We start from the raw sequence: 22,965 nt of genomic DNA on the forward strand, positions 1-22,965 counted from the left end.
CATCAGGGTGCAAATAGATAGATGTGGTCTATTACACGCAGCTGGTTTTCAAAATAAATTAGGCTACTACTCCACAGTTCGATACTTAAGAAAAGTGAAAAAAATAAAGAGAATAACAGGACCGTCACTGCTAGAAGATTTCTACAGACAACAGTAATCCAATTCCAACCCATTAATCATTGTGAGTATGTGGACACATTGATCAGACAGACAGGTTCTGGTCTAATTTGCCTCTCTATTGCTCAGTGTCCTCAAACGTCTGTATTTTTACAACACCTGAGACTGCTCCGTAATGCCCCATAGCTCCTAATTATTCTCCATCAGTCTTGTTCCATTAGACCACTGAGAGTGTTTCTTCATCTAAAAATCCACTTTTAGACGCTCCGTGTCGGTGGGGGTCAGACATAATCAAAAAGCTCTGCTCACTGCAAATGGGCCATTTCTTGTTTTTATGTTTTTATTTTCATTTATGTTTTTGATGAAGGGCTCCTTTGAGAATGAAAAGCCATTGTGTAGTTTGTTACGGTAAAAGTAACCCTATCATTTCATGAAGATGTTCTTAGCAGAGAGAGAGTAAAACTACAGGTCATATGAAAATGATTTTACTGTTCGATAAACAGAGAAGTCCTTTGTTGAGGTTGAAGCGCTCGTTTTTAGCTTAAAAGGGTCGGTTCACCTGAAAATAATGAAAACATTTCACTTACAGTACCCACAATCCATGCACATAGTGTGACCTTTATGTAACCTTGTTTCTCAATGGTCTCAGAGATTTTTTCTCTTTCACCACAGTATAATCTCCTTGGTGGTGATCTCTGCATTTAGAAAAAAAAAAAAAAAGAAATCTGTGGCAACCTTTATATCCAGAAAGAATGACTGGTAACCTCACTGTCAACAACTGCCAGAAAGAAATAGTCCCCAGATGACTGTATAACTCTTTCTGGTAATAAAAGGTATCACTGAATTTATTCAAAGTCATTTTTCATTGAGTGTTACAAACTCCGTTCACCTCCATCATTGTGATATAGTGAAAGAAATCTCAACAGAGCGTATGTCAAACCTGAGCAAATTAAACCAAAACTGTCTGTGTGGGTAGATATCGGTTGAGGTAGAGCTTTTGGTAATGTTTAACAGACCCTTGAGGATGTTTACGGCCAGATCAAATGAATAGTGTACGAACCACCTCATTTTTATAAGGGTTTATGTGATGGTAATAATAATAGTAATGATAATAATAATAAAATGAAATGTATTTGTATAGCGCTTTTCACAGACAGAAGTCACAAAGTGCTTTACATTTACATTTACAAACTGTAATGAGGGTTATAAGGGTTTGTAAGGGTAAAAGGGACTTTATTCCTTCACTGTTGATCCAATAGGGCAGTGAGCATCACCAAACACCGTTAAAACTGAAATCCAACAACTTAAAGATAGTATGTAAAATTTCTGGGTTGAAAAAAACTACCCAGAGAAATCTGTAATTTTAGTCCAGGTAACGGTGCGTTTCATTTGGCAGCCTGTCGTTTTAACTTCTGGGAGACAGAGAGAGAGAGAGAGAGTGAGGAAGGAAGTCAAAGAACGTGACCAATGTAATTGGAATAAAAGTTTGAAACGAGAACATTTCTGCCTCGATAGATTTTCACTGACGTTCTACACTGAAGACAACTCCCATGATCCCACACTACTTATGTCCTTTCTTTTGTTTTGATTACGAGTCCTCTAATGGCAGAAATCACGTAGTGTGTATTTAACCCTTATCGTTTCAGTTGAAATTCAGTGCTACCAGTACAATGATGGATACACGCTGTAGCTCTTAGACATACTCCTCTGTGTAATACATGTTGTTGATATGGTCTAATAAGTTTATTCAGAATAGTGTACTGTTCTCTTATATTACAATTATTGTACTGTTTCCTGCAGTGTGTTTGTGCCCAAGGATGGATTGGAGAGTTCTGTCAATATGTAGGCGATGCCTGCCTGATAAAACCAAACAGCTGTTTGAATGGAGCCACATGCATTACAACAAGTCAGCCATCATCCCCCCCACAGTACACCTGCAAATGTCCCCTCGGCTTCACAGGTGAGATATCTTTGCTCTATTATCTGTCTCTGCCCCTTTCCATCTGTCTGTCCGTTGGCAGGATATCTCAAAATATGGATCGATCTGTACAAACCCTTGTGGGAAGGTTGGTCACGGGGCATGAAGTGACTGATTGATGTTCGGGGAAAATCTGACGTTGAACTGGTACAGCTCGACAGTTACACGCTGTTGGCACAGATTTGTGTTCTTCGTTTGACATTTATTATGCTGTTATGTTTACATCCTGGATACGCAATGTATGCGCAATGCTATGTGAAGATGTGAGGCAGACATGCAACACAGGTTGTTAAGGCAGTCATTTTCCGAATATGCGACTCCCTCAGACGGTGTGTAGACAGTCTGCAGTCCCATGTACGACATTTGACACAGAGAGGCTTCGTGCTGAGAGCAGGCCATGAATTATAAATGTTTCCATTTTGCTTTTTGTTGGTGTTTTAAGGCAGATGGCATAAAATGGCTTAAAACTTATAAACAAATCATGAGAAACTTGTGTAGTCCATCAAAGTGCACAATTTATATCATGCTAAAATAAATGCACTTGTGCTGTGGTTACAGCAAATATTAGTTATATTGGTTAAATGCTGGCATCCATTATGATTTTATACCATAAAAAAAGCTTTGTGGAGAACATCCGTTCTTAGCTGCATCCTCCTCATTATAAGAAACTTTTGGCACAGACACAGCCATTTGATTTGAATTAGGAGTTCTTGCAGCAAAAGATGGTAGGTGGATTATATTAAGTTTAACCCAACCAGATGCTCAATCCAAACCTACTACTTTTTATTATTTTTGCATGTCAGCTAACCCCACTGAGCATTATTGGTTAGTTAACATAAAAATACTAACGCTGTGACTCACACTGCATTTCTGGTTAATTCATTTGTAGAACTAACCATGGATCACACTGACCACAAACAGACTTTGAGGCTGCATTAAGCCATTTTCAAGTCACCACAATGAACCTTGAGTTGGTATGGCTAATGTGTTAGCAAAAAGTTTCTACGCATTCAGTCAAGCCCCCGGGGAGTGCGGCAGGCTTTGAAGCCGACTTTCATAGTGGCTGAACCGTGTAATTATCACTACGTGATGCACTAGGCCCCAAAAAGACTTTTTCCAATAAGCTTACATTTGTGGAAGAAGTGGCTGTAAAACGGTGACTATCATAATTTGAGCCATTTAGTTGAATAAAATTTGAAAAGTCTAGAAGACCCGCAAGATTAAATAATTGAATCTCTATTCACGTTGGCCAGCTTGCTGGGCGGACGTCTCTAGTGCACACACCCTATGGGCCCCACAAGGCGGATGATCGGGGTGATTTTATAGCAGGGAAGTTGAGCTTTTTGGCAACTGAGCAGCTTTCATAGGAATGAACAGGGCTCCGTCCCGACACGCTATCCAGGTGTTAATGTAACGTCCTTGCATCCAACGGAGACAATATTAGCAAAGTGGTGAATGTAAGTTGATTATTGGTGTTTAAGCTCTAGTTGTTCCTTCAGTCTCTGAGAAAACTGTTTGCCCTTCGAAATCTTTTCATCTTCTTCAGCAACCTTTTACTGCTTGCCTCCATTTTGTTCCGGGTGGGTAAGCTAGCTTACTGTTAGCTCATATTAGCTCCTGGGAGCACCTGCTTTTGAATTTGACACTGTTTTGACAATCTAGCTAACCATGTGGGATAAAAGCGTACAATGTTAGCAGTATTATAGTGATTGGTTGACTTTTATTGGGATTGTTAGCATTAGCTTTAACCTGGTTTAAGCAGGTTAGCTGTAAGCTTCGATTTAATGAAAACTGACAACAGCTATTTTGACAATATGACTTATGTATACAGCTTTGTGTAGCATACTTTTGTCATTGATCTAAACTTTTAACATTCAAAAGGTCATATTGATAATGTTTTTATGTAGAAAAATCATGTGAAAAAACAATACACCTGCAGTACAGAGCTTGTAGAAAGATGCAACAGTGGTGTCATAATGTGAATGCAATGGAAGGTCGGTTAATTTCCTGAAGCAGATTTAGCTAATATCCGTATATAGCTGAGATGGACTGACACTTGGACTGTTCCTGAGTAACACAGTACCACATCTGAGATTAGCTTGTTTGGGGAGAGGGGGTCACGTTTGGGTTCACCCAAAGGCCTCTAACGCTGTGCATTGATTGCACAGAGGTCAGCAGAGCAACATAACGAGAACAGAGGCCACTCTTTACCTGTCAGCTTAAGGTTCATGTTTGCAAGCATCCGCTCTGATTAATGTCTGAATCACAGCCACCCCGAATGCTACTGTTCCATAACTGACCTCTGACCTCTGACCATCCTGAGGAGGTGGAAATAGAAGCTGCCTATAGTGATCATTACTTTCTTTATTATTAGTGGTATTAGCTGGTTTCTTTCCTGCATCGACATCGCCCAGGAATAACTGCACCTGATGCAAAACACGTTTGATTAGTCGAAATCCAAACACAGACCCAGTAAAACCAGGATCTACAATGTAGAACATAACTGGATGTCTTTTAAGTGCAAATTAAGTGGAAAAATGACTCTTTAGGCCAGAAATCAGTGGTTGGCTTGTGATTTACGTCAGGACAAGCCAGCGACAGATTTTTAAGCAAAGGCCAGTTCTGTTGATGAAGCGATTTTCTAACCTTGAAGCTTATTTACCAGTACCCTTGCCTGCTTGACATTTCTAAGGCCTGCTGCTGATTGCATTTAATCCAAGCACTCTGGCAAACGGCTTCCTAATTAGCTGCCAGCTCGGAACATGGCCGGAACTTGTTAAGCTATCAATGACAACTGTTCTAAAAAAGCAGGGGAACAAGGGGGATGAAAACAAAGAGAGAGCAGGTTGTTACAGCGTTTTAGATTTAAAGGGGGGAATCCTAACCCTTTTGTTTACTTTGCACTAAAACAGTTGAACAAAGTCATAGAAACAAAGTAAGGCTTTATTTTCATTAAGGCATTATTGCTTCCTGGGTTGAGACCACACATGATATTCTAAAAGTGAAAGGTTAATCTAAAGAACAGTGTGTAGGCCGCATAGTAAAATCAGTCCATACCTATTGATGAGCTAATTGCTAATGTGATTTTGTGTCTCACTGATAAACATCATCAGTATAAAACACTATGTCAACACTTCTATACCGACTTTGTCACATTCTCTATTGACAAAATTCAGATTGTGATCCTTGCTGAACATTGTATATACCTTCTACGGATTATGATGCTGCAGCACAGTATTGTTCCTCTCTTGTTTTATTGCTAAACCAACCAGTGAATGTGATTTCTTTTTTTTTTCTTTCCCCAGTGTGCTCTGGTTTTGGCCTATAGCGTATTTCCCAATCTAGCTTTAAGTCCTGACACACTCACCTGTCAGTCAGATAAGCCCTTACATAGCACTACATGAACAAGATTTTTTCCCTCTGTTCAAAGCTGAAATCTGTTGCCACTTCAGTAATGGAAAATTGTCTCTTACACCATGGAAGGTCTTAGTGACTGATAGAATTCATCATTTTCCGGCATCTTGGGATTTTTTTTGCTTTGGAATTTCCAGCCATGCGGCATAGAAAGGCCAATTTAATTTCAAGCTTTGCCCAGAAACCCCACCGTACTCTATCATAGATCATAACTCAGGATACATTACTCAAGCCCCGGCATTCAGGTTTCATTTCTGAGAGCTTTGTTTTTCACAGAACAACAATTGCTGGCATATATTTTCCTGCTCTCATTCATATTCATTTATTTTTTAATTGTGTGGAGTGGATGACAATGTGAGGCACAAAAACGGGGTAGTTTAGAACCAAGCACCCAGTAGTGCATCCATCTTCACCTGAAATGGTCTGAAAGGTCTTTGCATTTAAACCTCTATCTGGCAATTACTAATCAGTTGGCTTTTTGGTTGACTTTCACCATCATATAATATACCAGATCATTTCTAGACTTTTGAGACATAGCAGTCTATACACATTGTAACTTAAACCACCATATTTATATTAACATTTCATAATAAATAGCTAATATGCTTCATAATAGATATTTAATTCAATGCCATAAATGAGCATAGGCGTTTCTCAGGTTTTAGTCGGACAAATTTGTATAATTTGCTGCCGCACAGCTTGGCATATTTTGTATATAATGACCTGTAGCAAGTGCCGCGCAGATGATATCAATCATGGTGTTTGTGCTGTAGCATGAGGGTGCCGCTGTCAAGAAGGGACTTTCACTACATGTCATTGCTGCTCCGTTATTGATGATGGGACATTTTAAATTAATAACCTGCGCTAGAAGACACCCACCCCCATCCACAGCGGTGGAACTAGCAGCTGCTGAGGCAGCTGAGCACCAAACAAATCTCCCATCAGGCAGCATGCGTCCCCCACCTCGTATGCTCTCTTCAGCCCGGATAGAGCTCATTATTAGGTGCCCATTTTCTTAACAAGGAAGTGAACCTGTCCAGCCAGGGGTTTATCTTCTCTTGCATCTCTCTTTGTGTTTCCAGGGGCTCAGGACCTGAATCCTGCAGCGTTAAAGGAACATTCATTGCTAATTATTGTTTCAGGAGAAAACTCTTACAGGAACATGATGGGGAATGCTTATTACCAGATGCGACAGCACGGCTGGTATTGATTTCACTGTGTCTGTGTTTTTGTGTCATCATGGCGAAAATATGGGCCTGGAGACACCAATTGCAGCGTGTGAACTACCTCAGAAGCAATTTTTGGTAACTGCGATAGCAAACAACTGTGCAAGATGCACAGTCATGAAAATTAACAGGTCTGTAGTTGAGATCAAAATGAAGGCTGAGGTTAAAAATGCGAGCAAGGGTTGGTGAAAGTAGGAAGTAAGAGGAGGAGGGGGGACTCTCGTCATAGGTGCAGGGGGGAGACAATTTAATCAGAAGAGAAAGTTCTTGTTTTGTTGGGTTTTTTTGACAAACTTTTTAAATATGCAATATGAAAATGAGAAAACGTTATATAGAGTTGCATGTGTATGTATACAAATGTGCCTAATTGGAATATTTTTTACTAATTTCTTTTTTTATTTTACTCCTTTCTCAGGGGCAAAATGTGAGACTGAGATCAGAGAGTGTGACTCCAGCCCCTGTCAGCACAATGGCACGTGCTCCGACTTGCCAGGACGCTACGAATGCCAATGTCCTACAGGTATGTTGGGCTGTGGCCAGAGCTAGAGCTTTGTAATAACATTTTAGTGATAGCTGTATTAGCTGTGGAAGCAGGCGGCACTGCAAACCTTTTTAAAATTTGTATGCAGTGAATGTGGGCTAAGATCCTCAGCCAGGGCCCCTCTGGCCATCTCAGTGTACACTGAAAACCAAAGGTGATTAGCCTTTGCCAGCGGGGTCCCTAGACTGTGACACATCCTGCCTGAGGAGGTTGGGCCAGGGAAGTCAGCCTGATTTCATTCATCACATGAATCATATTTCTTTGCTAAAAATATTTTTCTTTGCTCTGGTTATTTTTCCCACTTTTTAAATATATTCAAAATTATGTTTTTCTACAACACGTCCAGTATGTTCAAAGAAAGCACTTTTATTATGAAGTTACAAATTGTTTTAAAGGCTGCTTCTCAGCCCACCCACGGTGATCACAGCATGCTTCATTGTGCAGTATGGAGGCAACACGGCACAGCTTGGTCACATTATTCACAGTATCAGTTTACAGCCTTGGCCTGTGACTGACAGCTGAGAAAAATCACCAAGCTCACTGCCAGAGCACTTAAATGCAACCAAATTGTGCAAATATATTAATGAGAGTTTCATAATATCATATAATGAAACTGCCATTAATTTAATTTTCCTCTAATTGCTTATTGTGCATGACGGGCTGAAGCTGAATTTACATTCGGCGAACGTAAACTGATGGACCACTCGTGGGAGCTTCATGATGTTGGCAGGCTAAGTGTGTCTGGCAACAGCTCATTCCTGATCTACTGGAACATTATACCACACATACAGACCAGAGACACTGTGCGCAGAGCATCTTAGTGGCCAGGTGACGTTTTATTTTTAGCTGAGAGCTTTAGCTTTTGAGAATCGTACAATTGATGGTATTGAAACATTGTGATTGTTTACTCTTGTTCCATTAGACATTAAAAAACAATACCAGTGTTGGTAACACACGGGTCACAGAGTCTGTTCCCCTCATCGGCTCACGTTAGAGTCCCTATTTTAGGTGTTATCCAGAGGTGGCATTGTATCTTCATCAACTGATGAGCTATGTCAGCCCTTGGAGTGTCTATGGTGCAAAAAGATTGTGAATGATAGCTTGAAGTGTACATCATTCTATATCATATATCACCATTTTGTATATATACGTCTCATCCTGCTCAGGGTTTGTGGGGGAGCAGGAGACTCTTCCAGCGTGAATTGGGTGAGACGTGGGGCAAACCCTGGACAGGTTGCCAGTCGATCACAGAGCTAAGACACAGACAGAAAAACAAAGTCATACCTACAGGGAATTTAGAGTTTCCACTTCACTTAACTGGCATGTCTTTGAACTTAGGGAGAAAACTGGAGGAAACCTTTGCAGACTGGAGAAGAACTTGCAAACTCTTTTAAATCCTCGGTCCAGGTTTGAACCCACGACTTTCTGAATAACAATTTACAATGCAATAAGAATAAGTTATAGGGCTACAACTAATGATTTTTATTGTCAATTAACTCGAGTCTCAATTGAATTATTTTCAGAATCGTTTAAAAAGAGCAGACCTATTCAACTGGCGCCCCATGTACCGAATCCAGCCCTTAAACCTTAAACTACATTTGAGCCCTTCGATCATTTTGCTAGGAGGCTAATTAGCCCATTCATTAATGTTGTCTGTTGCTAAGCACAACATAGTCTTTCATTAGTCTTTAATTCCATTTTTCATTAAAAAGTGTTATCGCAGGCTGTTTAAGAGGGAATTTACAAGACTACTAGAATAAAAAGGTGCATTGTTTTTTTTCCCCCCATGCTGTTGCATATATAATTGTGAAAAATAAAACAAAGCAGAGACATAGGAAATGTAAAAGTCTGGCCCTTTGGATGATTTCAGAAAATAAGCACTGTAGCAAACACAAGTTTATGATAGTAACATATGTTGTTCAGCAAGGTAATCTTCACAGATGAACACCACTTTGAAGAGTTTTGTGTAACTAAAACTGCCGGTAAGTAAAAAGCTAATAAACTACATCGCCGTCGCGTGACGTCAACGTCACCACCACGAGGCATCTTAAACCTCTAGAGATCGTTCGGCGCGATGACGTTTAATGTCCCGGAAAACCCCAGTAGTTTCATTTAGCCACTTGTTAGCATCCGCCTTTTTCTTTTTAAAGACACGTAATAATATATTGATATTTACTGACGTGTTTTATATTGTTGAACGAAACGTGAAAATATCGAAAAGTTGTGTCCACCATCGTCCCCATTTAAAGCATTCAACCGAAAGCCTTTTCATAGAAAACCCATTGACTTTTGTGACGATGTGCAAAAACGATAACTTATTTCAGGGTTTAAGGACTCAATCCTGCAGTGCTCTGTCGGCCTGAATTAGAGCCACCATCAGTTTTGTTGATAACAAAAAAACAGGTTGGTAGGTATCAAAGTGGACGCTAAAGGAAGCCCCTTACTGAGGTGGTGTACATGCAATGTTTGATTTATTCCCAGATCTGTATTACCTAACAGTTGAATGTCAAATAACAATGACATCTGAAAGCTTTAAGAGTGTGAATCGGGTCTGGCTTTACACATGTTCTGTTGTTGAGGAAACATGTATTATTGAGTCGGGGCAATATAATATATTACTACAGTGGCAGGTAGGGCTTGAGGCGATAAAGCAGGCCAGCAATTTATAATTCCATCCATGTCTCAAGACTTTGCTTTGTCCTATGGTCCAGCACTCGGCAGACTATTTTCTTACGTTGCAGAAGTCACTTTACCGTGAGAAGATGCAGCAGATGAAGCATATGAGCGGAAGAGGCTTAGCTTTACTGTGATAACAGATGAGATTTGGTAGCAAGGCTGGAAAGCCAGGGTACGCCCTGTGGAATTTCGTTACCATGGATCTGTGGCCACATCTAGTACCAGTTTACTCAGGGAGTTAGAGATTCATGATCAGGGATTATGGCCGGCTGTAGCGGCAGCTTCCGAGGCAGCTGAAAAGAGCAAACTGTAGCTCTGGCTGAAAAGAAAAGGCACAAGCTTGTGTGCAAACGATGGATATCCATCTAGTGTTTCAGATGGGAGATACAGCAGTGGTCAAACAACACTCCATACTCACTATGTAATCGTCTTAACATGTTGAAGAGCTTTTTAGCTTTGCTTCACAGCGTCCAATTTAGGCTTACAGTTTATATTAATACTAAGAGGGTGAATACAGACATCATAGGCTGATTCGTAAAACACGTATGTTTCTAAATATACTGACAGGCCCGTGCGGATACACAGTCCTGATCAGGGGCTCTGAGCAGGTGTGACGGGTGCAGTAACAATAACTGTTGAGCCTGCTGGGGGTGTCCTGGGTCTAATTTAACTTGACATCTGTGATGGGAGGCTCCCGCTCAATAACCCCAATGACATAGCCATCAGCCCACCTCCTCATTCCTCTGACATCACAGCATGATCTCCACATAGACGCTCACCCACAACGCAAAAGGGACAGTCACATCATATCTGGTGTGTTACAAAATGAGTTTTATAAATGTAGATGGGCTAGCTGAAGACTGACGTTTGCCCTTTTCTTTAAACCAAAAAGGATCACCATTAGGATTAGAGCTCAACCGATATATAAGTTTGTCTAGATTATAGGTGGATATCGACCTATCACAGATACATAGGTGTCTGTTGTCCGATTTGCGGTCATATTATAAAACATATTATATTATAAATGATGTAAATGATTGTAAACAGGATTACATTTGTTCAAAGGCAACGGTCTGTGCACCCAGATGGTGTTTCTTCAAAATATTTTAATTGGCTACTGTTTTTTTAAATATGACCTGCTGAATATCGGGCGCACCAGTGCAACCAATGAAAGTGTTTCGTCACACTTGACAGATTTTTGGGTGCACTGTAAAATATCTGTATACATCTCGTATTAATATCGTAATTTTTTATCAGTCGAGCTCTAATTAGGATCACCAACACAGCTAATTAAGAGAGCCGTCATTCTGAAAAGATTTTCCCCACTTAGTGTTAAAGAAGTAAGATCAGGCTTGAACCTGCAGCTCACACAATGCTGATTTAGCCCATCACGGCAAAATAAATCTCACTGTAGTTAGAAGTATACCACAGTTTATAAATCTGGAATCTTTGGTGACTTTCCCATGCTGGCAGACTGGAAGCGACAATTGGTTTGCCAGAGCTGAGGGGATGAGCAACTGGAGGCTACAGCAGCTAGGAGTATTTAGAAGCCAATGGCGTCATAAGCGTGTTGACAGTGTTTTTGTAAGTACTCTCTCTGCCAGAATGCGGATAGAAAAGCCCCGCAATGCAGATTTAAATAAATGTCCGTTGCACTGTGGCTCATTGAGCACTCATTAAAAAGGAAAATACATCTACATAAACATGTATTCATTCTTTTCTTTCAGGTTTTCAAGGGAAGAGTTGTGAGGTTGACATAGACGCTTGTGCTCTGCCCAACAACACGTGTCCACCAAAGACTCAGTGTTTGGATTTCCCAGATGGCCTTGAATACACCTGCCGTGTACCCTGCCCTCGAAACCTTGAAGTGGGTCAAACCATTCAATGAAGTATTTGTCCTTCTCTGTTGTTCTGTGTCCACATGATTAAAATTCTCCGTATATTCATAATATATAATTTCTCTTCAAGCAATTTGTATGCATTCTTTACAAGAGCGCAGCATCATTATCACAACAGCAGGGAACCATAATAAGCAAATGAATGAGGACTTTTTATGTAATTTTCCACATGCATGTTTGATTGTTCTTGTCATATAAGCACACATAATTATATTTATTATTATTATTAATAATAATAATAATAATAATAATAATAATAAAAATAATAGTATTATTATTATTATTATAAGAAAGTAGGAATATTCACAGTTACTTATAGTAACATGCAAAAGATCTGCAAACTGTCAACCCAAACTGAATTACAACATTGAGGACTTAAGTGAGAAGGTATCAAATATTACTTCAGTATCTTGTTTAAAAAATGTGGGATAATCCTTTGTTTTACACAGGGATAAAAATAAGCGCAAGTCCCACAGGAAGATTGACAGTAAATGCGATAATCCATAAAAGACAGCAATCAGCTGGTGCTGAAGCTGCAGAGTACTTACCCGGGAAAAAACCTGTATTAAATTGTTGTCTAATGAGGGAATTTGCTACTTTCCTGTGATTTTTATTGATACATTTGGACTACAAAGGCACCAATAAATGTGGTTAGCAACAGATCTCACCCATAACCTGACTCTGAACCGGATCATATATTCAGTGTACTGCACATTTAAAATCACTAAAGCATATTTTTATGTCCTTTTTTTAGTTTGAATGTGGTTGCACATCTTCCAGATTTTATAAGTGGTCATGGTGGAAGGAGACAAAGCTGGAACGGTGTGATTGTTTGTCAGGGTTTTTGCTCTTGGCATGCACAGGGGGAGCACATTTACAGGACTGAAAAGGCCGCTGCCACCTCTGCCGCCACAGATGAGCGCCACCGAAGATTTGCATGAATATCTGTATTTTTTAAAGCGCAGGTTTCTTTACATGGAGATGAATCCGCCCTCTGCGTTTTAAAAAAAGCAACCACCAAACCTGAAAAGAGGAGCATCCACAAATGACAGATGGAGATGATCACTCACTGCGGAGAAAAGGCTTGTGTTGGCCGTCTTACAGAAATGCCATGATGTCTGCATTGTACACCTTCGCCCAAGCCAGCTCATCCTCTGCCACTTTGTTTCCCCTCGACTATATATACACGTGTACCAGCTAGCAGGCGTATCTGTTTTGTTACACGGAACACTGGGGATGTTTAGCCCTGAATGACCATTGATCTTGTCTTGTAAGACATGATGTGGATGCTACATGGAATACTGAGTGAACCCAAGTAAAAAGCATGAATCAGTATTCATGAGTGTGTCATGTTGCTGTAATGAAGCTCATTCTCTGGCAGCCCGGAGCAAGAAATGATGAGGGGTTGCATTGTAAAATAATGGTTATATTTTGGACCAGATTTGGCTCAGTCAAATGCAATATTATTGTTGTACAAATTTTTATCGATTTTCATTTTGGCCAATGAAGCAGCATGTCTCTTTCTTAGGGACATTTAAAAGTCCCATATGATGCTAATTGTCACGTTCGTATATTTATTTTGGGTATCCACTAGAAAGTGTCTTCATGCTTTAATGCTAAAAAAAACCCACATTATTTTCTCATACTGTTCATTGCTGCAGTTTCTCTGGTCACCCCCTGCCTGAATGTGCCGTTTTAGTGCCTGTCTCTTTAAGGCCCTCCTCCCAAAAAGCCCAGTCTGCTCCGATTGGTCAGCTCTGCCAAGCCTGAGAAAGCAACGCCCACCATCTTTCAGGATCACCTCTGAGGGCATGGCTGAGGGCTGTGACTGTATAGTTGTGACACTACAACCTAATGGAAAGGCTTTACGACTCATTTGAAGCCACAGTTTCAGGAAAGAAGAAGGAAATGTAACCGTCTATTACAGGGGACCTTTAATCGAAATATTATTGAAATCGCAGTGTGGCTAAGTGCAATGTCCAAATCACAGGAGCTACAATTTTTTGATAAAGGTAAAATGTGTCACAACATGCATACCTTTTTATTAATGAAACATTGCAGTTCCATAGAGAAGCCCCAGCCTACAAATTATAATCTCCAGACATGAGGCGCAATTACTTCTTGACATTTGTATCTAACATCTCTATCTTCTATCGACAGCCATGTGCCAACGGAGGACGCTGTGTGCTGAATAATGCCAGCAGCTACACCTGTATCTGCACACCTGGCTGGTCTGGTCAGAACTGCCGTATAAATGTCAATGATTGTGTTCGACACTGGTGTCAAAATGGAGCCACTTGTGTGGATGAGATTGATGGTTACAGGTGAGTGTTCAAATCTCGATTGTCTTCGGGCCATTCTGGCCCCAGAATGTCAATGATTGTAAAAGCCGTGACATTTACTGTTCACTTCCTTCAGGGGTTGAAAGAATTACTCTATACAGTATTAAGACATTCTCTTTAATCCGTTGCTAGCTGCCTTTGTCCCAGAGGATACACAGGCATCTACTGTGAAGAGGACATTGATTACTGTGTTGGCCATCTCTGCTCTGAACATGGTGTTTGCCTGGACCAGAAGTACGACTTCACCTGCCGGTGCACGCTCGGATTCGAAGGTTCGCTCTGCGAACTGGAAACAAATGAGTGCAGCAGCTTCCCCTGCGCGAGCGGAGCCACCTGTGTGGACCTAATCAGTGATTATCGGTGCCACTGTCCCCGAGGGTTTGAGGGTATGAGACCATCTGATGTGAATGTGAGCCTATTTACAGCCATTAGTATGGCCAGCCACAGGAATATCAGACTGGAGAGCAGCTTTTCACTGTTTGAATGTTAGGATCCTTGAAACAGAATTATGCAGCTTTCACACAGAAAGTTCATCAGCATTTTATTATTATTTCACATTAGGTGCAGTTTCCATATTGAAATTTGGTATAATAACAATAATAATCACTTAATTTGTAAAGCACCTTTAAAAACAGACTGAAGGTTAAGTGCTTCGACAGAACAAAAGCAGGACACTCAGCATGATGATATAACAGGATGCATAACAGTCAAGCCAAACTAGTCGAAGGTGTGTGTCACTGGTCAGGGCAATATACAGGTAGAGATAAATGTAATGGTCGTAGATTAGTAATTGGAATTACTACACTGAAATGATTTGAAATTCTAAATACTAATAAAAAACTGCTCCTCAGATGTCATAGTGCTCTGATAGCATTAGGTGATATCCTTGTGAAAATAATTTTACTGTAATACTGAATGCAGTAGAAATATAATTAATTTCATTATCAATTTTAGAGCTTAAGCACATACACAAAACTCGTAGCTCGAAGGTGTGCATTCATTTAGCACTGTAAGTTTTTCTGATATTTCATACCCGTCAGATGTTAGCCAGATGTTTTTAAGGCTAAACTGGCTCAGTTGAAGTTGTCTGTTACAATCAATGTAAACTGGCAATAGACACGCTTTAACATGTCATTATGAAGTGAACGTTGCTGTACAGTGTAATGGCTATAGAATTATGTGACCATCTGTATTTTCCATATAAACCTCCTGCACTAATGTCTGCCAACGGGCGAGAAATCTTCTGGGAAAATGAAGACTGACAGTCAGGCTGGCAGCCTGGCACCATCTCTATCTGCTTTCACGTCTCTATTATAGACTACATGAATGAACAAACTCATGCTTTGGAAATTATCCGGCTGTCTTAGCTACCATTTGGAAACACGACGGGGAGGAAATCAAAGATGCACTTTGTAGTTTTCGGGAAAAAAATAATAAGGAGGTAATAATTCGAACTCAGAAATAGTTTTTTGATATATTTATATATACTTAAAGCCGTCCTCGAGGGTTAATAAGGTCCCTAGAACACTGTTTGACCCTAGAAAGGTAGCTACTTAGAAGGGTCCGGCTGAAATGGTGTGAAATCATGTTGTTCTTTGGGGACAGTTTGTTTATTCTGTCATGAAAAGATTGTTCTGTTCTTTTAAAATTATCCTCCAAACTTCTTAGTGTACCTTTTAATGTTATGTTTATGTTAAAACTCCAGATTCAATACTGTATACATGTCCCTTTTAATATTATCTAATTTTGCCTAAATCAAATGCAAATCGTTCAGATTAGTTACGACACCTTACATGTCTGTCTGTTTCTTGGACATTTGCTGTAGTATGGAGTGTATCCTCATTGAACAGTTGTGCAGTGTTAGCAGTTAAATTCACAATTGTTTGACATAATGATTAAGAGCACTCTTCGTACCAGTGCACGAGGTCATGATGGCAAAAGTACAATTACCTTTGGTGCGGACAGCGGTGGAGATAGAAGAGCAGCGCCTGAGGATGTCAGGCCGTTAGTTGTCTATGAGCTCTCCGGCTCATGGACGACTGAGTGGTCTGAAATACTGCCAGAGGCCGGACCTAGTGGAGCTTTAAATTCGTCAGTAAAATCTTAAATCAATTGCATAGCTAACTCTAGCCTAGAGGATACTAAAGTTGAGGTTAAACCGTTAGTGCATACATACAAGCTGCAAACATGCTGAACACATAATCATTCAGTCACATTTTGAGCCAGCAGAATTAGAGGTAATCAGCTGCCTCATGAAATAAAACCCTGTCTTCAATAAACCAGGTGCAGCTCATTGTTGAGGAAATAAACACAAATTGTCGCTGCATCTGTTCAGAACGTTGTTGTGGTTTGAATTATTATTCACACATTAGAGCTTTACAACCGCCAATAGTTATTAAACGTCCACCGTGACAGCAGAAATGGATTTGTTAAAACATATTTTAAACTGTATCCCCTGTGACATTAAATCAAGTCTATTTGTTTCTCCCTCTCTATCCTGCAGGAAGGACCTGCTCTGAGAACGTAAATGATTGCTGGTCGCAGCCTTGTCTGAATGGAGGCTCGTGTATGGATATGATAAATGACTACATTTGTCATTGTCCTTTTGGTAAGTACCAAGTAGTTGGTACATGTTTACAAAAAATATCATGTTATTAATTTTCCAAAGCAAAAAGGTTATTTCTCATACATTGAATGCAAAGTTGTTTATTTTGATCATTTCTCAGTGTGCTTCCAAAGATAGCAAAGATAGGATTCATCAGTTGCCGTAGTCTTCTAAAAGTTTAGAAACAAGATAAAAACTGCATCTAAAAAGTTCTACACGAGCAAATAGAAGTAATAAATCTGTATAATTGGTAGGGTTGGAGAACATAATTAGTCTTTCGCATCTTTATTTTCCAGGATCATGGTTCAAATCGAGTAGACCTTTTAAAGAGAACAACACTGTTGATTGTTAACACTTTTTCTGAGATGTAATTTCCAGCCTTGTCCTTTTAATTGTGACACCGTGTTTTACACATTACTATACGTTCTACATTTTATAACACATGCTCCGGAAAGGATCCATAATCAGTCCATAATAGAGGGCGGCTGATTTTGCTATGCCCTCCGGTAATAAAATACTTAATCACCGCTTGATTGCACAAGTCAGAATGCCGCAGTCGGCCCACTTGGCATTACAAGCCCAATGTCACATTTAGTTGTAAACAACCACAATCCACAGAACAGCATTTACAGACAAATATTTGATAAATCAAATGCAATACACTGTCTGGCACAAGGCAATGGGTCTGTTTTGGTGAATTATTTTCTTAATATATTCCACAAAGGCAGAAGAACATCATGGGTTATGCTGGATGTTTTACTTTTTGTATTCTTTTGAAAGTTGGCCCTCATGTTCAGGCCGTTTGAATTTGATTTAGGGAAACAATATCATCACTATTTGGTTTGTCAATGTGAATCTCAGTTCTTTGTTCCTGTCCCTTGGCCAGACATGCCTCTATTTTACTGCACAATAAATCAAACAAATGTGGGTGAAGTCATTAAAACATTTACTGCCTTGAAACATGTACAGCACCTGTTACACTGTGTGTGTATATGACATCATGGATGCGGCAAATGCATCACAGTAAATAATCTGCACTTATTGTTTTTCTGCCTTTTGCGCAAATTAGATTTGGGCGAAACCAGAACACAGATGTGTCGGTAAAGCTTCCATTACTGCTTTGATTTCATTGACAGATTTATAGACAGGTGTTTTTGATAACTTTATCTCCTCAGAAATTCAATTAGATAAATGGCTGTCAGGTTTGCTCTCTCCTCCTGTACAAAAAACACAACAAGAAGCACAAAAGACTATAACTATTTTTCAGCCCTGTGTTCAGGCTGCCACCCAGCTAAAGAACAGTCTGTCCAGTTACAATGAATTATTGTAGCATTTTTAAAATAGTATAATGACTGTAAATGCACTGGAAAAGGGATTCTCAAGCCAAGGTAGATACAACAATTTTTATTCTGCATCTGGATCTGCATCAAAACACACATCATGATTAGCGATCATGTGAATTAGTCAATTGCGGCCATGTTTTTTCTGACAACACCTCAATGCTGTCACGACACACTCACGACCACGAAGCCGTTTGAATACATAGTGGTAATTTCTGGCACCAGATTTTGCTTTGACCTACAATGTGCATGTCATGTAAATTTGGTTACAACTGCAGCTGTGACATTTTATTCAAGCCTACAGGTACAAGAAGTTTGGGACCATAACCAGGAAAATGTAATGGCACAGTCGCTCATCCAAATCATTTATCTACCAAATTTAGCAAAGAGAAGTTGACATGTAGAAGCCATGGTCGGGGCACAGTTCAGTGAATGTTGAATAATCTGCTCAGGTGCAAATGGACACGAACCAAACTGATAAATCAGTTAAATGTGTGTTGTTCTGGTGCTCTCACAAGATATTAGCACAATTCGATTTTTTAAAAAGTGCCACTATGTAATATATGACATATATGCCCCTATATCAAGAGTGATGCTGCCATATGTTACCTATAAGGCAATATATCATCACATACATCCTTGCCTTGGACATATGGAGGTAAAGGCTTATGATATTTATGAAATATCCATAGTAAAATTTGTACAAGTATGAAAAATGTCTGTGTGTTGAAATTGTATATATTTAGTATATGTATGCTGTGGCAGTAAATGTTATTAATATACATGTAATTCATATATGTAACAGTCTAAGTTTGTTACATATATGAAATACCCATAGTAAAATGTGTGCATACATATATTGAAAGAATATATGATACATTTTTCATATATATGTACATGCTGTTTTATGCATATATTATGTATAGTTTGTATATTACACATTTAAACATATATGTCATGTATATTTAATGATATAGTGTTTGTGACATATACAATTATATATAATTTGCATACATAAACATACATATTTGAATGGGCTGGACACATATGTCAGTATATGAAAAATCACTTTATTGTAGCACAGCCTTTCAAACTGGGAGAAAGGCAACACTTTTGTCATTTTACAATATCATGATATCCAAAATCTAGGATAATATTTAGTCTCATATCATGATAACAATAGCGAAATATTGGCCAGCACTACTTAACACCAAATTTAATTGAACTCTGCATTGTATCCACCCAGCTAACTTGCATGCAGACCAACAAAGAAGGCCAGAAACATGAGCTCTTTGGTGAAGATGCAGGTTTCTTATTTGTACATAGCTGTTGAAGATTTCTATCCAAGAACAAGATTTTCAGTTTTTCAGCTTGATGAAGGAACCAGAATGTTTAATTAAATATGCTGATGAACAGCAGTTTTCCGAGCCATCACTAATCCATCATTAAGAACTGAACATGGGCGCATGAGGACGTTTTTCTTTTTTTGTCTCCAACAAAACATCATAGTGTGTCCTGCTACTACTGAGCACGTTGAGATAAAGTGAAAGACAGTTCCACTGTCTGCCTTTCATTCTGCAGCAGAGTTAGGCTGTGCCACTAGTAGCTGTCAGACAGAACAGGGAGTCCCATTTGGAGATGGTGACACTGTAAATGTGACATTCCTTCATGCAACATTAACTTCAGAGTGAATTGCATGCACAATTGGTTATTAAACACTTCTGAAACACTCTGTTGGAGGCAATAGCTGTCCATTAACTAGTCAAGGCAATACATAATATGACGAGAAAGGGGTAGTTGGAAGGTCATCAAACATCTAGATAGATGTGTTGATGTAAAGCACACTGCTCTGGATATAGGTTAGAATGTAAAGAAAGTGGGGAGTGCTTCCAGCAGGAGCTACATAATCTAACCTGACTGCTGTCCTCGGTGTGTACATTCAAGTCTTGATAAAAGGGATTTGCATTAGGAAGTGATGTTTGAAATATTTCATTCCTTTGCCTGTGAGTGAGACCTACTTTGCAGACAGCGACTGCACACAGATTAATGCGACGGGGATATGGGGAACATTCTTCCTGTTTAGAGGCTTCTGGTTTAAAGAGGTTTTTGGTTAGCATGAGGATACATTTTTGGAACATTTCGCCCTTAAAAACTCAAATAATCTGTGACTCCGTAAAGTGAATCTCCCAGCCTTTATCATTTAAATCCAAAATGTCTTCCTTTTTTTTTTTTCTAGCGTTACCTAATAGGCACAGTTTGAACAGTGTGATGTCAGCGAGAAAAACACGGTGATCTATTTCAGGACTCTCCCTTAAAGTCATCTTTATTTGTGCAAGTAATGAGTATCAGTCACACCATCTGTCTGGGCTTTATTTACAACAATAGATATTGACATGGGTATCTATCAGTGACATGCAGACATGCATTTGGTGGGGCAGATAAATGTGATATGGATCAGTTTGTTGGTGTGGGTCTCTCTCAGTGATTCACTCAATTAGCATACTGCATAGCAGGTAGATTGTGAGGGTAAGAATCAATACACCCATTAATCCGCTAAAGAAAAGGTGTCTTTACCCAATAAAACACACAGCCACAGAATAACATGTTGCGTAATCTATGCTACTGTTTTATGAATTCAGTCGTTATTGTTGTTATTTCCCCGTCTTCTCCATTGTTAACTTAATTTTTCATTGCAGGATTCAAGGGGAAAGATTGCTCTGTGGATATTGACCTTTGCTCATTTGGAATGTGCAGCGAGCACACATTAATATGCGCCGAGACCAAGGGTGGACAGGATGTGTCTTGCACATGTGAAAGAGGTGAGGAAGCTTTCTACAGGTGTTGCATTTGTCATTTCGGTGGGAAAAAAGGTGGAAAATAAATGAGCACATGGTGAGACTGAGAACATTTTCTCCTCGCTCAAAGGAGTGTGTCACTGTATAGTGACAATATAGGGTAAAGATCAAAAACCATATCCATTTTTTTTTAAAAATGTTTTTATCAGATCAAGACTGCACAAGAGTTCTTCTCATGTGCTATATTCCCTGCTTAATGTTTTTAGACCTTCATAACGATCAAATCATCTTCTGCTGATTAATTTCACAATTCCTGCAAAAAACATGAATCTGTTAGTGTGTCATTCGAGTCCCTCTGATTCCCCTCCATGCGGATGACAGTGTTATCACTGCAGTAGCTGCCAGCAGTGACAGGGATGACACAGGAGTAAGCAGAAAAGGCTTGACCTGTAGATACTCTGAGGCTTGCCAGAGGTAACCAAGCTTCAGACTCTTGCAAGTCAAGGATATATAGTAAGTGACAGAGTGCCAGGATAGTACTGTGTGTACAGGCAGAGGAAATTGTGCAGCTTATTCCTGGATACAGTTCTGGTATTTTAAATAAAAAACATTTTTCCTGCCAAGCCAATCATAATTCAGTCGATGCTGCTCCACACCGGCCCTGCTATCTCTTTTCAAATGAATGGCTATTACATAGAAGTTCATGTAAGCCAATCAATAACCGTAACTCCATTACTCCTGTTGCACTTATACTCGGCAGATGTCAAAGTGAAGGATTGTGAGTGATTTCTTATGTAAATGAAAGCAACCTGCGGCGAGCTGCTCTCCCCAGATCACTTCTCAAGGGCAAACTGCGAGATTCTGTCTTGTCTAGATGTTTCCGGTCGGCGGTCTTGGCTTCCAAAACATGTTACTCATCCCCTCCCCTCACTATATTCCTTATCCCACGCTGGCAACCTTTCGACCTATTACTTACTTCTCACGCTAAATCATATCCTTGAACTGAGAATGTTGGTTGAACTCAAAATGCTGGATTTTGCACGCATGATTTTGTGTGTTTCATATATATTAAAGGGGTCACGTTACAATCCACTCACATATGGTCAATAAAAGCCTTTTTACAAATTGTTGCATAGAGCCCTTTTAAAGCTCGGGCATTATGCTAATTTTCAGCTTCACATTATTATCTTGGGTGTTTACTAGAAAACGTTGACATGCTCTAATTGTCAATTGTCTCTAACACATTATTTTTCTCTTACTGTCCATTGCTGCAGCCCCTCTATTCACCCTGTCTGAATGCTCTGTTTTAGTGCCTGTCTCTTTAAGGGCCTTCTCTCAAAAACCCCAGTCTGCTCTGACTGGTCAGCTCGCACAGGCCTGAGCAGGCACCGCCAACTGTGTTTTTGCAACCATGCCAGGGGTTGCCAGGGCTCATTTTCAACTCGGCACCTGCCCTTTTTTTTGTTTTGGATGTACCTGTACACTCTTATTTTTCTTAATTTTAAATTCTTAAAGGTAAAATGCGTCACAACACACCATTATAAAGGTGTGTGGCATATTCTCTAGACCTAAATTTATTTTTGCCACAAAATTATTTGAGCTCCTAAAGCTTTTCTCTCAAAAGCCCCAGTTGGCACGAGACAGTTTTTTGTCACACAGCGATTTCGCAGTGCAGCAGTTGTTTTTGTTTTTGTGTAACGCTACTGTGTTGTTCTGGAGAAAAAACTGCTTATTCTCACTGTTTCTTTTTATATTCATTTTCCCACATTCCGAACTGCGAGGAGCATCTCAGGATGCATCCCTTATGCTCTGTTTAGTCCTCGGCTGACTGTGAAAAACTCGCATCGTACACACAAATGCTCTTTGGTATATAAGTGTGAGTTTAACCCACACACAGCCTGTGTAGCACTAGCAAATAATGTGCCTTAAACACTGACATGTTTTGTCTGTTCAATAGCCTGCGTGGGCGTGTTTGTGTGTGTGAGTGCGTTTACACATGTGCACTGATGCATGTTATTTGTTTCATGTGGTTC

At 39.7% G+C, this 22,965-nt stretch overlaps 1 protein-coding gene across 1 annotated transcript in view; it reads left to right on the forward strand.

The window, feature by feature from the left end:
• Window positions 1-22,965, forward strand: part of eys (eyes shut homolog) — a 181,584-nt gene that overhangs the window by 23,842 nt on the left and 134,777 nt on the right. Inside the window, exons 7-13 of the mRNA XM_084376077.1 lie at window positions 1,918-2,077; window positions 7,151-7,255; window positions 11,680-11,819; window positions 14,011-14,174; window positions 14,325-14,578; window positions 16,696-16,800; window positions 20,834-20,956. Of these exons, the coding sequence (XP_084232203.1) occupies window positions 1,918-2,077; window positions 7,151-7,255; window positions 11,680-11,819; window positions 14,011-14,174; window positions 14,325-14,578; window positions 16,696-16,800; window positions 20,834-20,956 (1,051 nt within the window). The remainder of the gene's footprint in view (window positions 1-1,917; window positions 2,078-7,150; window positions 7,256-11,679; window positions 11,820-14,010; window positions 14,175-14,324; window positions 14,579-16,695; window positions 16,801-20,833; window positions 20,957-22,965) is intronic.

The sequence above is a fragment of the Pagrus pagrus genome (genome assembly GCF_965226575.1).
Source record: "Pagrus pagrus genome assembly, chromosome: 15".
NCBI classification, from domain to species: Eukaryota; Metazoa; Chordata; class Actinopteri; order Spariformes; family Sparidae; genus Pagrus; species Pagrus pagrus.